Here is a 19,337-nt window from a genome sequence, read left to right on the forward strand (position 1 = left end):
AACTGGAAATGATCTAATGTGCTCCAGGAGGGTAAGCAGATCCTGCTCCACATGTGGCACCCGTCTTGTTGCTCATGTTATAACCGTGAAATCCGGCAAATAGTCTAATTCGGTAGGTCACTTGATATCACATATTCTGATTATTACAACGATGTTGTTTATATGTAGTGTGTAGAGCCCGTAAAATTAGACACGATCCATGTTTTACTTTTTGATATTTCGAATTCGCCGCGTTTTAAATATTGTGGTAAAATCTTTCGATGAAACATTGACGTTTTTTTTTAATTATCAGAAAATAACTAAATAGAATGTATTGTTATAACATTTTACATTTGTGTCTGTTCCTCTGCAGTTGTTGTTGGTTGCTGTCTGTCATATTAATAGTCTTTCGTTTATTATTTCAGCATAAATCAGGCCTTGTGCTTCGAAGGATCAATAATGATGAACAAGAACTCATTCTGAACTCGAACTTATACTGTGCCTAATATTTCCGTTGACTGCTTACGCAAAAAGATGAAGACAGAAGAGTGGGATCTACGGCTGTCAAAGGAGGTCTTTACTTTACTCAATTTTGCCTACATGCGTACGGAAAAAGATGTAAAATTCAGTGAAACTCTGAATCAATTTTAAATATGTCTTGAGTATAAAAAAAGGCAAGTAAAAACCAACACTCGCAAAAGGAGGTAGAACCTCCAGGGATATATCCGATGGAGTTATCAAAGAGTTTCCGTTTTTGGAGGAGTTGTGCAATCCAATGAGTATTTATTGAAAATTTGGCTAGAGCAAAAATGCCACACTGTTTAATACGGTATAGAAATTTCGATGAGATCTGCACAGGCACTCGTGTTAGAAAAAAATATTCCTATATGTGTTATATAAAGGTATATACTAAGATTTTTTTCTAAGACGAGTTCCTGTTTCTGGCTGCACTGAATACTAGCAAGGAATTGTATATTTAATATACAATTCCTTGATACTAGTCTTTCCAAATAAATCGACATCTTGATATTGACACTACTGCAATATTATGTTCATTTTTACCATTTTCTTCGTGATATTGTTATAACAATTTTTTACCGACGCATAGCAAATTAAAACAGTTAGAAATTAAAAAAAACATGCAGTAGTCGGGATCATGTAATGGGTTTTAGGTACAAACTGGTTTCCCAAAAATGTTATCTATCTATTATGGGTATAAAAAAGGCGAAATTCAATACCAGATAAGCCATGGCAGAAAAGTTTGATTTGCAAATAAAACGGGAACTCTTAGACTCGTCATTTGACGGATACAAACTGTCGTTAGACAGTCTGCCCACATACAGCCTTCAATTTGGAATTGGTAAATTGCTTGATGATTTTTTTGTATAGTACATTTTGATCGGTGAAGTGTACTTTGTAGCCCTGCTCATGCTGAGCAAGCTTATATACGACGTACGTCACGTAGCCTCTTTGAAAAGCGCCACAGCAAAATTAGAAATACCATTTTAAGCCGCCAAGGATTTGTATACTACTATACTAATCCCAACCCAGTAGAAAAGGGGGTAGGTGAGTTCGAATCTGGGTTCGTTCGCCCTGAAACATCCCAGTCCCAGAAAAAAAATAAATCAGCGCTAGCCTTGACAGACGTCATAATTATTTTGACTACTGTTCGCCCTTATACCTGTTCGCCCAGGGTCCATTCGCCTTGATTTTTATTTTTTTCTAATTAAGGTTCATCATAACAAACGGACAAATATGGCTGTATTTACATGCCAAAAATTACTCTGAGTACAGACCTACCTGTGAAGTTGGAAAAGTTTTAATGCCTGGCACCCACTAGATATATAAAAGTTAAATGCATTTTGTGTTAAAGAAAGATAAAATCTTTTTTGGTTTTTGATGGGCATTTTTTTTTCCTTCATGCAAAAGTCATATAATTTTAAGTATTTTGAACAAAATATGTTGAAGTTTGTTGAAAAATTGAGAGAATATTTATATTGCCGTAATCAATTTGTCTCATTTACAAATCAACTTAGTTACAAATTGATCAAGTATGAAACGACATGCATTCCTGTAAAATTTGACATGACAATTTATTTTTTAACCCTCTTGTTGCCAGCTGTTTTTCAGGGTTTCATTTCATATTTGACGGAAAATACGACCGCTCGACGTTTGTGACGTGACATGCCAAACAATGACGTCATTCTGTATATGACATCATGCTGTAATGACAGTTACATTTTAGAGCCATTGTAGAATCATATTACACTTTTTAATTTTGGTTTTTTTATTTTGAAAGAGGTACAGCAATGATGAGAAGCTTGCATAAATTAAAACATGGACACATGTGTCCCTCCAGCACAGTTGGTGTGGACACATGTGTCACTCCGGCACCAAGAGGGTTAAGAAACTGAAAGATTGACATCATAATGAAAATGGAATTGTTGCTTGACGTCAGCATACATAAACAAGTTCAATCTGAAAATACTACTAAAGGAAGAGACTGTTTTCATTGAGCCATAACTTCTCTGAAACCATACAAAGTGATAAGACGTATAAATGAATTGTTTTGTACTTTCCAAATTATGCTCTTTGACACAATCTTTTTTCCACAGAACACTCCAATTTTTATCCAAATTCAAAGACCGTTATTGATTCTTGACTGAACTTTTTCCCACATGCTCAGTCAACATACTGCTGTGAAAACTATTTTTAACACTTGTTCATTTGTACCATGATTTCGTGGGCATCTGCTAGTAAAAATTAACTGTAAGAATAAAAAGACTTGTCTTTTTTTGTTTCATCCAGTTCTCTGTAAAATAAGATTTATTGCATTCTTCAACTAAATTCTGAGTGATATAAATAAAAGAATTAGAGTAATGATTATTTGTAACAATTCTTCCAGGTATAGAGAAGGTGGACCTTACAGACGGTCAGTATTCCTACCATCATGCTAAGATCCTTGGACAACACAATCATTTAGCTTTAGATCCTTGGAATCAGCAGACAGTATATTATATAGATCAGCTATGGCGCATCAACAAAGCCTTCATTGCAGTAAGTAAATGGTTACATTTGTTTTAACTTTTTTATTACAAATTATTTTAATTAGAAGTCTGAGGGTAATGTTTAGGAGTTTATAAGAACATGTGAGACTTTGATCTGGCTCAAAGGGACCATGAAAGTATAAAGAAAGTGTGCTTTCTTGAAATCATAATAACTTATCTAACATTTTTGTCAATTCTTCAAAAATAACAATTATAATCATGATGATAGATACACACAATAATTTTCGATTTAAATATATACATATGTAATCAGGGGTTCAAATTAGTGTTGGTCGAATGTTGGAGACCTGTCTTTTCTAGAAGGGGACTTTTCATTTTTGAATAACAAGTCAAGGACCTACAATTCTTTACTCTGATATACAGGAACACTGAATTTCTTATGGAGGACCTTTCAAATGGTCCTGGACCTTTCACTATTTAATGCAAATTTGAACCTCTTATAGTATGGACATAAACATGATGAAGGGAACTGATGAAGCCCCTCTCAGAATCAATCAGGAAAAAAGAATGTTTTAATGTAACCAAGCCAATATTGAAAAGTTTATGCACTTATTCAGTATTCTGTCAAATGAATAATTGTAAATGTGACCATATAGTGATATAATCTTCTTGCAGTTATGTTACATAAAGTAATCAGCAAACAATCTATCAATAAAGAATAACTCATTATACATGTATCTTCTTCATACTTATTATTAATGTGGTACATGAAGGTGTTATTAATTTGCTAGGAAGGTTTATGGTAATTTAAATTAACCCTGATACATAGATATAAGATGTGGTATGAGTGCCAATGAGACAACTCTCCATCCAGGCATCCAAGTCACAATTTGTAAAAGTTAACCATTATGATTATAGGTCGAAGCAAGCTATAAAGGGCCCAAAAATGAGTAGCGTAAAATCGTTCAAGTGGGAAAACCAACAGTCTAATCTATATAAAAACAAGAAACAAAAAGCACTTTATATGAACCATATCAACAAACGACAGTCATTGAACATCAGGTTCTGACTACTAACAGGTGCAAACAAATGCTATGGGTTTAAACATTTCAGTAAGTAACAACCTTCATGATTGAATATAACATTATGTTTATAGTAAAAGCTTCATTGTAATGGTAATATATACAACTGAATTAAAATTTGATAATTGTTCCAATTCAATTGCATAAACACTTTCAAAAAAAAAATTCATTTATTGTTTTAGGACATGCAATTGAACCAGACTGAATCCATTCTTCAAATCCCAGATTCAACCAATCAGAAACTAGTACCAGAAAGAGTCAATCTTTGTTTACAGTTTGTTTCAATGGAAATGGCAGTTGTGACTGATGGAGCTGGAAAGTTGCATCTAATAAATACAGGAAACAGAGGAGAAAGTTCAACAAAATGGACTGTAAGTCAAAGATCTAACCGAAAATAAAGTTATCTCCTCCTGGCCCATAAGTACAGTGATTAATTCCTTGCTGTCAATCAATTGGTAACCGTCATTTATGAAAGAAAAAATATCCTGAACCACTTGAGTCATTTTGGACTTTAAACATGATTGGCATCATTCTTAGATTTATTTCTGGTGTCTGATAACCTTGCCAATAAATATTCATAATAGCCTTAGTTTAAGAGAAAATACGTCTGTTATTGTAAAGCTTATGTGGACCAAATGTTGGTCAATTTGTCCTAAAATGTCCTTAGATGGAAATTGGATTGAAAAATTGCATTCTCAAGTCAATATGGCCACTGTTTTATACTGTTTATAGAAACTTGTGCATTTAAAAAAAAAAAAATAATGAAATAATTTACATATAGGGAGATCCTGGGGGCCTTTTGTGGGGAAAATTGGTAGATTATATAGGGAATCACTAAAGCATGACTTGGAGAGGGTCCCTTTTAGGTCAGTCAGCGGGCCTCCACTTATGAAAAGTTCTGGATCCACCACTGATTCATATAACTATTTGAACTACTTTTGGCAAAAGTGTAAATGGGACAATATCCCTAATGCGCCTTGAAATAAGGAACTCAAAAGTCACATGTAAACAAAAAATCTCTATGTAGTGATATTTGACACTTTTCTATGATAAACAAGTGACTGAGCTTAACCATTTGTGTTAATTTAGAAAGTTGGGGAACACAGAATAAATGTGTAAAATCTATGGAGCTATTAAATGTGTTCAAAGTATAAAATTTTCAAAGAACTTATTGGTTTTTTTTAACCACGAGGAGGCGCATCACAAAAGGATACTCAGGCTTTGCTAATTTACGGAAAAACTAATCTCATTGCATACCCTGAAAAATTTAACCACATATGTGAAAATGTCTCCGCTTCGAAACGAGCCTTCACACACATTCAAGTTAACGATATGGACTGAGCAACAGAAGAAAACGTTACCATTACCGCCTATGGAGAAACTAATATACATCTTGACCCAGATGGTTTAATTTTCTTGGCTCACACGGAACAGCAAGCTATAAAGGGCCTTAAAATGACTAGTTTAAAACAAATCAAACAAGAAACCCAACAGTCTAATCTATATAAAAAAAAACTAAAAACTAAAAACACCTATGAAGCACACCAACAAATGACAACCACTAAACAACAGGCTCCTGACAAAAGAAAGGTGCATAAAAATGCAGTGTGTTTAAACTTTTTAAAAGGTGCCAACTTTCATCCTTTCTTGTCCACTTTTTACTTCTTTATTTGCTCAACTTTGTACAGTACTCTTTATTTTAATGTTTACAGTATAAACTTTTCATGTCTTCAGATTGTATACTCACATGATGTCTTGGATGACAGTAAGCCATTCAGTCTGACCTACACTGTTTACCACAGAGAGGGAGAAACCCACAGTGTAGAATGCCTGTGTTCATATGTGGTAGAAACAAATGAGGAGCAGAAAGAGAAATATAAAACATCATTCCTCACTGTCTTAGAATGGATCTCTATTTCTTCTGGTAAAAATTAGAAAAAAGTGATTGCTTGAAAAATGTTATTACTGTGAAAATTGCAGTGCAAATATCAAGTATTATATACTGCTTACTAAAGATGGGGTATATACACGGTGGGTATGGTTGTCCTGCGAGAGAACGTACTGTGCTGGTGATTTGGTCCTGTCAGGTGCTGGTGGGTCCTGATTCTGTGCTGGTGGGTTTGTTTACATTGTATCAGAACGGCAATAAAACGACTGTTTTGTTGCTTAATTTTTCTCTGATGCGTCATAAGTACTATGCAAAGTATATTACAACAATATTATATTGCAAAAGTCGTACAAGTTCGTTAAACGGAATTGTCCTGACGCTGTGCTGGTGATAAGAAAAACGGTCCTGGTACTGTGCTCCAATGTCCTGGTTCTGTGCCTTTATATTTTAGTTAAAAGAAGCATATATTCAAGATCATTGATGCTGCATTGTTATTGACTAATTAACTGTGGTCTGCTTTCTTGAAATTGACATTGTTGTGAATCTGTTTACTGTTATTATGAGAGAAAAAATACACCTATTTTTTTATTTTTATTTTTTAAATTAACTGTAATTTTATTTATTGGCCTGTTGATGGAACCCTTCTTGCCCCTTTTAAGATAAGAAAATATGTTAACGATTTTCGGGATTACGATCATTTTGCAAGATTACCAAAATACGTTGTAATTTATACAATACTTATATAATGCAGATGATGTGGTATATTTGTTGTCAATGGAAAAATTTCCATAAGAAACCAAAGAAAGTATGTGTTAACAACCATACGTCATCGTACGACCTTCAACAATAACCGATAGAATAAAAATGTAAAAGGTTTTGCATAAAAATGGAGAGCAAAAATATAGAAAAAAGGACTTACTGAGCGTTTGAATCATATGTCTTTAGCAGCTTTAAACACATTTGTTTGTGAACAATTGAGTGCTGACAATAAGAATGACAATAGTATTGCGGGTTTGCTTGTTTTTTTTTTTTTTTAAGTTAATGCGAGGTTACAGTGAAAGTTTTAAGCTTGGAATAGTTTCCCGTAAGATTTAAAAGTTGTATTTTAAAAGAAAAATGTATCTTATAGCTATTAAGAATCACTTGCTGTATCTGTAAGATATTTTCAACATTTTTTTTTTGTCTGAAGGGTTATCAGGTATTTTTTTTCTAAAACCTAGTACACACTAACAAAACTAAGATTTCTTAGCTTTTTCATTTCAAAATTCCAAAATAGCTTGTTAGCTAAACCGTGAGGTCATTGTTAGGTAAGGTAAAGTACCCTCCTTTCGAAGTAGCTTGGTCCTACAGACAGAAAGATGTGTCATTTGTCGGACTAGTCTACTCTTAAAGTAGGGTAGTTTACATAACTTACAATGACTTTTCTGTTCAGCAAGCAAGATAACCAAAGTAATCCCTTTGTCTACACACTCATTGAAATTGGCTGTAATATTGCAAAAGTTCAAGCGATTGGGGCAAATTTACCGAGTAAAAAAAATCAAAATGTCTATCTACCTTGCACATTTTAGAAAATTCAGATCAGATAACGAAACTGGGTCCAGCAACATTTATAAGCAATTTAAGATTTTGACCCTCACAGTTTCCATTCACCACAAATATTCTCGTTACAACGAATCATTTAAATACAAAAATACGAGTTGCAGCCTTTGGTTATCTATTGCAGGGTCACCTGGGTGAGGAGTCCGTGTCATCTGAAATAAATGCTAAGCATATATCTAGATAGCGACAGATAACCATGACATTAAAAAACTCTCTTCTTTTCGATTTTTTTCGAACAAATTGACACATAAAATGAATTATATAGTATTGTGGAATTTTTAACTTGTGTTCAATTCATTGGTTACACCTTTTACTAGAATAACAATCCTGTCAAGTATGAGCTGGGTAAAATATTTCAGAAAAGAAGATGGAAATGTGAAAGTTTCAGTGCGTCAGGTGCAACAGCATACGAACAGCTAACATGCCTTGTCAGGGTGGAAGCTAAAAAGTCCACGAAAATTTGATTTAAAACCTTTATTCGTTCCAACAAAGTTAATGATATTTTGTTGAGGATTTAACCATCTACGACAACAAATTTTTTTTTTAGAATTTACAGCTCTTCTATAAATACATGCAAAGCAAACCTTGATTATATTGCTTGCTATGATTGTTTGAATGGTTGTAAACGACAGGTAAGTAGTATGTTTACTATATACTAGAATTTGTTTGGACAATAAACATTAACTTCAATTCCTGTCAGTTTGTATTTGTCCAATCAAATCCCAGTATGTATTGAATCTCCGCCTACCTATTGTTTGAAAATATCCTTGGAGCAAACATAGCAAGCAAGTCAATCAAAGTTATTTTTTGCATGCTTTTAAAGAAGAGTTTTACTATATAATGCAAAGAAGCGTTTAAGTCTTTCGCCAAAAAATACTATCAATTTCTTTTTGTCCTATGTAAACTTCCGTACCATTTCCTTCCATTCATGATCATTAAATTGAACTGTAAAATATTTCTTGGTACCTTCTTAATTCCTTTATAAGTCTTATGTAAACATAATTATGACAATAACTATTGTGAGCACAAGATTCACTGCACACTTTTAATTAAAGTTCTGCTTAATCAAACATTAAAATGTGAACTTAAGTTTTGAGACTTTTTAAATCGACACGATTGGGATTTTTGCATATGAGAACATGGTTTATCTATTAGTTGAAAATGCGGCTTTGAACTAGCTTTCAGTACCTGTGAGCATTTGTTGTTCAATAATGTGTGTCTTTGTGTTATTATTTTTGTGATAAATTGTAGTGTTGCTACACCACTGTAACAATGAAGGAGGAAATGGGGGGGGGGGGGGAGGGGGGGGGGGGGGGGTGAGTAAGTGGGGAGGTGTATGCGGAGCGCTAACAAACATGTCTATGCAGCATGGGCTTTGATCATTGTTGAAGCATCAATGTAAGGGGCATTTAATATCTTAATAAAACTATTTTTATTTCAGATAGTATATATTGTTATCTGATATTGGATGAAAGAGGTTGCCCTGTTATGTAATTGTGTAATACAAGTAACGATCATTTGAAAACACATATTAAACAGTCAAATGGATGCACAAGAGCTAAAATAGGAGTCATAGATCCTATTGACAATAATTATCTGCCCAATTTTATTGATTTTGTAACATTTGTTTCAAATATGAGCAACTTCTTATCCAAAATCACCAGCACCGTATCAGGACCCACCAGCACAATGACAGGACCCACCAGCACAGTATCAGGACATGAATAAATTGAAAAAATGCTAAATTTTAATAAATTGCAATGTTTTTTCACAAAATAGTTTTGTTGTGTGGATTGCGGTATAGAAAGCGGACTCTATGAGCATTTTTGTTTTATTTTTTCAGTTCGAGATTTTCTGAAAATGAGCATTTTTGTGTTACGCTTACTGAAACAGTTTAGAGGGTCAACTTTTTAATGGTTTACATATGAACCCATAAGAAACAAAATTGAAAAATCTCAACTGTTTTCTTCTATTTTTTATGAGTGAAAACGTCAAAAATCATCATTTTCGTCTTTGTTTGCATTTTTTCATTGATCACCAGCACCCGTCAGGACCGAATCACCAGCACAGAACATTCTCTCGCAGGACAACCATACCCACCGTGATATAGATTATATATTATCTGATGTATGTCATTTCTTTCAACTCTAATGCACACCTATTTTAATCAAAGTAAACCTTTGTGAAATGATCCATGTTTGATTTCCACATATATTAGAAAGTTTTAATAAAATACTAGCACGCCATAGAGACTAATCAGACAGTAATACAAATAAATTTGTTGATGAATTATTGCTAGATGTTCATGATGTAATTTATTATACTGCAAAATGCTCCATACCTGTTTAGAAAGGTCAAACTTATGGTATCTTATATTTTTACTCTTGTAGAAGATAACAAGGCATGGTCATTAAAAAGACACAGAAGACTATATGGCAGGAAGCCATTTGATTATGCTGCTTTTGACCAATCAGGGGACTGCCTTATAGTTGCTGCTGAATCTGATGTTGAGTTTGTGTATGACTCTATTAAACCTGTTGTTGTTACTGAGAATGTAAATGTTAATGCAAGCAATACAGCACCTGGTAGGTTTATATGAAACATAAGCCTGATTTAAAAAAAAAATGTTTTAACAACAAAAATAATAAGATTTGGGAAATTTTCTGAATAGTTGTTTGGTTTGATATGGCTATGCCAATCAATACTGATACACACATTAGTAAGAGCTTAAAAAATGAAGAACAAATAGTCATAAGTCTGTGAAATTTACATTTAATGTGTATACCAAGCATCAACAAAATAAAACAATTCTTTTATTCGATAAACAGTTTTCCTGACCTATTTTCATAATGAAATTGTGGTTTGTTTGTTCTCAGGATTTAAAAAAAAAATCTAACAATCCTGAAGACATCAAACAAAAGAATCTTTTTGCAGATTATTTAATAAGAAGAATAAGACTTGCCTACATATTGTCTTAAAATCACTCGGAGACACAAAATCCACTACAGAATCTTGTGCAATACAATATTTCTCCACTCTCAAAAAATGAAATTTGAAATTTAATGGTTTCTTGCAGAGAAATATCCTATCGCACTCAGTTAAGTGGTAAATCTATATTTATCTTTCTGTTATATTTAAGTCTGCTTATTTCAGAATCTTGTCCTGAATACACATGGAACCAGAATGCAGAAGATGTCAACATCCAGTTTACTGTACCAGAAGGCACCAAAAAGTCTGACATCTATATGACCTTGACCCATAATAAGGTTAACTTTGGTATAAAGAATGGCAAAGTGTTACTGGAAGGAATGTTACATGGTTTTGTAGACGTGGATGGTAGTACCTGGATAATGGAGAAACAAATGTAAGTGTACAGACTTATTCTGATGAATACAAGATACCTTTTATACGCTTTTTATAAGGCAGCAAAAAGGTTTTTGGGATCGTATAATGGTATGACATCGTCTTCATTGTCGTCGTCCGAAGACACATTTGGTTTCCAGACAATAACTTTGGTTTAAGCGAATGGATTCCTATGAATTTTGATAAGATTCAATACCACAAAAGGTTTGGATTAATTTTGGGGATGATGGTCCCAACCGTTTAGGAAAAAGGAGACTAAAAAGGGGCCCAAAACAAGCATTTTTCTACTTTCAGGATAACAACTTGCGTATAAGTATTTCAATTGCTCTGAAATTGTACCAAAATGTTAAATACCACAAGCTAAAGGTATTGATTCATTTTAGGGGTTAGGGTGCAAACAGCTCAGGAATTAAGGGCCAAAAAGGAACCAAAAACAAACATTTTTGTAGTTTCTGGACAATAACTTGTGTGTAAGTGTATGGATCTCTCTGACAATGTACCAGAAGGTTTCATATCACAAAAGAAAGGGTGGGAATACATTTGGGGGTATTAGCCCCATTCATGCATGAATTAAGGGCCAAAAAAGGGCAAAAACAAGCATTTTTCTAGTTTCCAGTCAATTAATTGTGTTTAAGTGTATGGATCTCTATAAAAATGTACTACAAGGTTCCATACTGCAAAGGAAAGGCTGGGATTCAAAACGGTTTTTTTTGGGGGGGGGGTCAATTTTTTTACAGGGTTCAGATGTTTTTTTTTCAAAATTTTTCAAATTTCAAATTTTTGAAAAGTTTAAAGAAGAAATCTTTAATTCACAGTATTGTGCAATAGATATGTAAGATCTAGACATTTTTTTTGTGTAAGATACCTATTTTATGTCAATAATCCAAATTCTGACAGTATTAAGCTTGATTATTGTGTCCAAATTTGTCCCAACTGTTTAGGGTTCATGGTTCAACCAGTTGTATCAGGCTACGCTCAGCGAAGCATTTGATTATTAATTACGAAGCATGCTCATTAAAAATTTCTGCAAATGGCAAATTTTCCTGTAAAATTTTAAACTGCCTTACTGTTAAAACATTTTGCATTTATAGAACAGATTTTTGTCGAGCCTGCAACTTTTGTTGCAGAAAGCTCGACATAGGGATAGCGATCCGGCGGCAGCGGCGGCGTTAGCTAACTTCTTAAAAGCTTTATATTTTAGAAGGTGGAAGACCTGGATGCTTCATACTTTGTATATAGATGCCACATGTTACGAAGTTTCCATCAGTCACATGTCCAATGTCCTTGACCTCATTTTCATGGTTCAGTGACCACTTGAAAAAAAAGTTCAGATTTTTTGTAATGTTGAATTCTCTCTTATTATAAGTAATAGGATAACTATATTTGATATGTGCGTACCTTGCAAGGTCCTCATGTCTGTCAGACAGTTTTCACTTGACCTCGACCTCATTTCATAGATCAGTGAACAAGGTTAAGTTTTGGTGGTCTAGTCCATATCTCAGATACTATAACCAATAGGTCTAGTATATTCGGTGTATGGAAGGACTGTAAGGTGTACATGTCCAACTGTCAGGTGTCATTTGACCTTGACCTCATTTTCATGGTTCAGTGGTTATAGTTAAATTTTTGTGTTTTGGTCAGTTTTTTCATACTATATGCAATAGGTCTACTATATTTGTTGTATGGAATGATTGTAAGGTGTACATGTCTAGCGGGCAGATGTCATGTGACCTTGACCTCATTTTCATGGTTCAGTGGTTATAGTTAAATTTTTGTGTTTTGGTCTGTTTTTTTCATACTATATGCAATAGATCTACTATATTTGTTGTATGGAATGATTGTAAGGTGTACATATCTAGCGGGCAGATGTCATGTGACCTTGACCTCATTTTTATGGTTCAGTGGTCAAAGTATAGTTTTTGAGTTTTGGTCTTTTTATCTAATACTATATGCCATAGGTCAACTATATTTGGTGTATGGAAATATTTTATGATCTTTATGTCAGTAGCGCAGGTTTCTTATGACCGTGACCTCATTTTCACGGTTCATTGCACAGTGTTAAGTTTTTGTGTTTTGGTCTATTTTTCTTAAACTATATTTAATAGGTCAACTATATATGTTGTATAGAAGCATTGTTAGCTGTACATGTCTGCCTGGCATGGTTCATCTGACCTTGACCTCATTTTCATGGTTCATTGGTCTTTGTTTAGTTATCTTGGTTAATGTTAAGTTTATGAGACAGTTGTAATAAAGCTTTATACTTATGACTATCAACATAATATCAATGATTAGTATAGAAGGCGAGACATTTCAGCGTGTGCACTCTTGTTTACTCTGGGGCTATGCATGATTAAGTGTAGTGGGTCTGTTTCTGAAATCGAAGAAAATCCACTGTGACCCTGGATAATTATAAAATCACACTTTCTACACAGTACAAGTATTCTACAATTATGGTGATTATCATTTAACTTTGTGCTTACATGATCTGATAAAAAAACCAATATGAATTATAGGCTGATAACAAAAAAATATTATTTGAAAAAACTGAACACTTTTCATGCTATTGGAGTTGATTAATGACAGGAAAAACATATAAACTACAATAAAAAATATTTGTTCTTATTGTAAGAACAAATTGATATAAATTTTTATGAAAATAAACTTTAAGGGGATCATGGGGCACACAGTAATATACATTAATTATTTATTATTAGGGCTATTCCAGAAAAAAATGTATGGGGGGTTGGAAGGCAGTAGTTTTTGTCAGCACCCGCCACCCAGACAATTGTAATTGAGAATTATAGTGCATTATAGTGTGAAAAGTTGCTCTGATACCCATCACCCATGTATTATTAATACAATGTGCCTTCCAACCCAACCCCCCCTCCCCCCTACATTTTTTTTCTGGAATAGCCCTTACAGGTTATTTAACCTCATTTAGCTGTTTGGAAAGATCAATATTTTGGGCAAGCTATTAAAGAAAGGCCTTTTTGTAAGAAATAGTACATTGATTTATTTGCAGACATATTATCATGATACTATTATTGTAGGATTGAGTTAACACTAAGTAAACAAAGTGGTGAATCTTGGCAGGCTGTTGTTATTGGCAATAATAGAGGGGAGATGACTCTTGACCCTGCAGTTGTAGAAGAAATACATCAAAGATTAGCTGGTCTTACTTCTTATGAAATGGTAAGAGTTTGTATATATTGTAGAAGATGTTTACATCTTTTATTTTTATGCTGAAGCAATGAAGTATCTAAGAAGAAGTGCAGATTGAATAAGGAGTTTTGGTTGGCTCAAAAAATTAATTACACTTCAAAAGAAAGAAAGGGACTTCTCAGAAACTAATTGACATATAATGTAATAAGTATGTGAATATAAATGGTAATCACCACAGTAACAAAATGCAATAAAATATTTACATCACATTTAGAACTTTAGTCTGTGGCTGAGTGGTCTAAGTAGATCTACTGTTTCACTACCCTGTCAGCACTGAGGTTGTGAGTTCAGGTCCTGCATGTGGTGTCACGTGAAACAGACTCCGATCTTAATTGAATAGAATTTGGTTGCTGATTTATTGACAAGTATACCACAATTTATTGTATTCTCAAGTAAATAATATTTTGAAATTAATAAACATTTGTACACCAAACACCTGTTTAATAACCAATTAACCCAAGAGCAAACACATCAGTTATAAAGGAGAAGATGTGATATGAGTTTCATTTTGACATTTCTCCATCCAAGTCACAATGTCTTGAAAGTAAACAATTATAGGTCAAAGTACAGACTTCAACACAGAGCCTTGGCTCACACCAAACAGCAAGCTATATATTAAACCTTTGTTTTTCCTGTTTCAATTTTTTTACACTAGTTATTTTGGGGCCTTTCTAGCTTGCTAAAATAAATGTACGTTTTCTTCAAGGTGTGCTTTATATGCAGGTGCGTTTTATGTAAGGAAATACACATTCTTCCCCCCCAAAAACGGCCATGCGTCTTATTTAGGGGTGCGTTTTTTATTCCGGAAAATACGGAAGATATATATTATATGAAAATCGAGAGACACTTATATGTATGTACCTAACCAAGAAACAACAACCACCCAAAAACAGGCTCCTGACTTAAGACAGGTGCATAAAAATGTGTCTGGATTTAAACATTTAAACTGGCGTGAACCTTTACCCTAACCTGAGACAATAAATTAGTGCATAAATTACAGCATAAGACACACTAGTAAATATCAATTGAAATGGCTTAACTTGATCAAAAAGACTTTTAAACAAAAACAAAAAAATACACTGAAAAAAATAAGTTTGATCTATAACACAATATACATGTATACAATATTAAAACGTACTGGTAGGTGCCTATTACTGGTTGTAATAAAAAAAATATAATGCATTTAAGTTACAGTTGCTTACATCCGTTAGGACTCTTGTGGTTATCTATCTAATTGGTAATCATACCTTTATTATTTTTTTTTTATATTTAAAGGGAAAATTCACGATTTTTTACTTATGGTTTAAATATGTTCATTATGACATAATATATATATTCACAAAGTTTTATCGCTATATGTGCAGTAATAAAGGAGAAATTCAATAATTAATGAAAAAATATCAACTACTTCCTGTAGGTCGTGACGTTTTCTCCTGATTTTTGCATGCCGGGATTTAAAATACAATCATTAAAAGTCTTGGTTTTTAATCATATTTTAACGTAATCGTAAGCGCGCCGATGACTTATGCTTTATCTAATAACCATCCGATAATAAGAAGATAAAACGCACAGACGTTCAATTGTACTCATTCGTGAGATAAATTATCTATGTTAAACGTATATATTCGAATTATTTTTGTAGACAACACAAAAAGTTATAAATTTATTTTTAATAAATGCATTTTCGGACTGATAAGGTGAACAAATTAAAGTACAATAATCTGTAAAGACAATATGTTGGTGTACTATTATTGACCTTTTACTATCTCTGCTATGGCTAGGTTTATACGATGTGTGTATTCACGGTTCTGTGGCAATACTCGTAGATGGCTTGTTGAAAGGTAAATTGTTATTTGCACTTCGGTATTTAACCACGCCTCTAGGGCACACCTTGCCAGGTGTGACTGTCTATTCGGATCAGTGGTAGCATTTAATACACACATTAAAAATACATATTCAAGTTGGTGACAAATAAAAATTGGTCGCCGTGGAATTATTTAATTATATTTGGTGCTATTATTTAGTTGAATTCAAATAAGTTAATTTACTAAGAAATACACAATTTTCGGTTAAAGACGGGAAACTTAATTCATATGTCAGAATGAAATGATATACAAGTCTTGTCCTTGATTGATGTCTCGTAAAAAAGGGGGACTTAGAAATTAGAAATAGCTTTACTAATAAAATCATTTTTATTTGTCTTTATTAGGCGAAAAAATGTACGAGAACACTTACATTTAGACTTTTGAAAGCCATGTATTAATTAATATATGAAACTATCTGAAGATAACTCTACCGAAGCGGAATATAATATGTACGAATAAAGAAAAAAATATTTTTGTAATGGAATCGAAAAATTACGAATAGATATTCTTTTCAAGTGTGATAAACGTCAACCAAATTTATTCATAATGGGGAACGTCCTTATTAAAATCTGAGACAACTATAATAATCGTCGTCTCCCAACGTATATATATACTTAAATAACTATTTGATCAACGATGTTTAAAATTAAAAGACAACGAATTTAATGTTATCTTTCCCTATTTTTGAATGTTATTATAAGTCTGTTCAACTTGCAAGAATACCCCTAAAGCGGACAAATATCCGACAAGCAGTTTATTCTTTAAATTGCTGTCATTGAATATCAAGAAAGAAAATAAATCCCGAAATTGATACTCAATAGTTTTCCTAGAAAATATTCACATTCCTTGGGGATTATTAGTGTACGTCCAGTTGCATATATTGTACATGAATGTTGGAACAATTGTGATGATGACGAATTTCGTCCTTTATTCGAGAACAATTTAATTGATATATAAATCTGTGAGTTTACTATGTTCTTAACTTCGATGAACCAAAGCAAGTTATAAATTGACCTGTATTTAAATCAAATTGTTTCTTTTTTTTCTTCTTCTTCTTTTGGTATACAATAGTCTATCGAATTCGTTGATTACATACTGTTGGCATACATGGACTAGTCTATTTACAAAACTTTTACCACAATTTACACAAAATGTATGTTTCTTTCTTATGTTCAATGTATACATGTATACATATTTTAAATTGCGCTACTGACTATAGTTCCGTAACTTTCTACCAGGCGTATGTATACACGAATCGTCGACAAGTGCGCACATTTTTTTAGATCAATAATTCTGGTATGTTCCAATCTGTCCTAAACTATTGACAACGAGTATATATTACATTTTCCCAAATTAACCCTTGGAAAAATATGTAAATAGATTTGTATTTCTTCAATTATTTTTTTTTGTATTATTTTTTTTTTATAAATAATATTCTTTACACCAGAAATGTTATTTATAAACAAGCGTATGAGTTCAGTAATGACTAGTATATTATATCACTTTCCGACATGCAAGACAAACATGTATATTATACATGCACCTGATAGTTCAAAATGGAAAGTTATAAGTAACGGTCGTGTACACTGATCAATACCTACAGAAGTGAAACGATGCATGAACTTCATGTCGGACAGGAAATCGATTGAATACCTGGACGTGTCACCTTACACCCCTTCCAATACCTTTGGGAGTAATACCTTTAGCCATGCTGGTGATCAGATAAGGGAAGATCCGAATTTATTTAAATAAAGTTTATTACTTGAAAGAATTATGAACGAATTGGATTTTCGAAAACAATTTCCACGGAACACTTATTTATCATTTTATGATTTGAACTTTGACTTTTTAACTAATTACAATATTATCAGTTTAAAAATAACAGACTATATGGTTATTTAAAAATATAAGACCATTTTCCGTATCAAGTTAGTCAGTCAGATAAAACAACCGTACGATTGACAAGATATCGACACGCAATTACGACTACATCGTTTACTGTAGTTTTGTTCCTTTGTGGTTTATTGACATATCGGGATTTTTCATTGGAGAAGGTGACAAGATGGCGGAGAGTAGAGAACTGATACTCAAAATTTAAAATCGATGGTGATCTCTTATTTAGCGGAATAAAACTTTAATATCTATAAATTTGAGCATTTTTATACAGAATGGACATAATATCAATTTTTGATTTTTTTGCGAAGTTTCCCTTTAACTTTTGAAATTGTACTTTCAGAATCCAGATCCAGAAAAGACTGATAATCAGCCATTTAATGCACAACAGTTAGAGGAATGTGATGCTTTTCCTGATGATGGCTTTGGTTTGTTAAGGATTGATGGGAATTCACATAAAATTACACACAAGGTATGTTATAACAGTGTTTTAATACTGACAAACAGAAGTATGAACATGAATGGAAAAAATAAATAAACAGATACTGTGATATATAAACATAATTTATATTTTTTGGTAAAATTGTTGATTTTATAGAATTTGTTACTATATAAATTATTGACAAATCATGTATAATAACAATGTCAATGCACATGAGACACATTTCTGGAACAGTTTAACTTTTCTTATTTATTTGAGAGCTTAAAACCAAAAGGGCCTAATCAGACCACCCACACATTGTCTTTTGTCGGCATGCTTTGTCTAATGATGTTTTTTCCTTAGTGTTGTGTAAAATGATGATTATTCTGTTTTCAGACTAACCTTGGAAGTCACCAATGGTTATTCCAATCAAGACTGGAGATTGACCAGCCACCAGGTTTGTGTCTGAGACATGATGTCGATGGATTAATGATTCAACCTCAAAACACTGTGAAAGAAAGTGAAACACCTTGGCAACACACAGCAACATTCAATGCATTTGGATATGTGCAGGCTTCTAAACAACAAAGACGATTTTCAGTCTGTGCACCAGATTGTTCATATGTTGCCATTTGTGACTGTGTGCGCCACATTTATATATATAGGCAGCCTACAGCAATTCTTTCTCCATTGAGAAACAGAAAAACAGGACAGGAAGTTGGTGCTGTTGCCAAGCAACAATTGGTTTCATTAGATGCTGTTAACAATATTATTGGTATTCAAGTGACTAATGATTATATTTTTGTTACAACTGAAAATAAACTGTATTGTATCACAGTGAAATCAGCTGTAGTGTAAATAAAAAAAACATATGAAATTTTAATGTTATTTATGTTGTTACTATGAAATATATGTTTTATATGATGATATTTTATATGAAAAATTAGGTAGATTCTAAGGAGCAATAAAAATGCTAAATTTAAAATGGACAGTCAACAAAATGAGAAAAGATTAAAA

At 32.9% G+C, this 19,337-nt stretch overlaps 1 protein-coding gene across 1 annotated transcript; it reads left to right on the forward strand.

Annotated features, from left to right (window-relative positions):
• The first annotated feature begins 1,149 nt into the window (after positions 1 to 1,149).
• LOC139523840 (nudC domain-containing protein 1-like) lies at positions 1,150 to 19,203 on the forward strand. Its single transcript, XM_071318169.1, has 9 exons — positions 1,150 to 1,339; positions 2,885 to 3,036; positions 4,252 to 4,440; positions 5,804 to 5,993; positions 9,947 to 10,141; positions 10,710 to 10,920; positions 13,970 to 14,111; positions 18,243 to 18,371; positions 18,717 to 19,203. The coding sequence occupies exons 1-9, from the start codon at positions 1,228 to 1,230 to the stop codon at positions 19,176 to 19,178; spliced, it is 1,782 nt and encodes a 593-aa protein (XP_071174270.1). The 5' UTR covers positions 1,150 to 1,227; the 3' UTR covers positions 19,179 to 19,203.
• The last annotated feature ends 134 nt before the right edge of the window (positions 19,204 to 19,337 follow it).

The sequence above is a fragment of the Mytilus edulis genome, chromosome 5, assembly GCF_963676685.1.
Source record: "Mytilus edulis chromosome 5, xbMytEdul2.2, whole genome shotgun sequence".
Classification (NCBI taxonomy): Eukaryota; Metazoa; Mollusca; class Bivalvia; order Mytilida; family Mytilidae; genus Mytilus; species Mytilus edulis.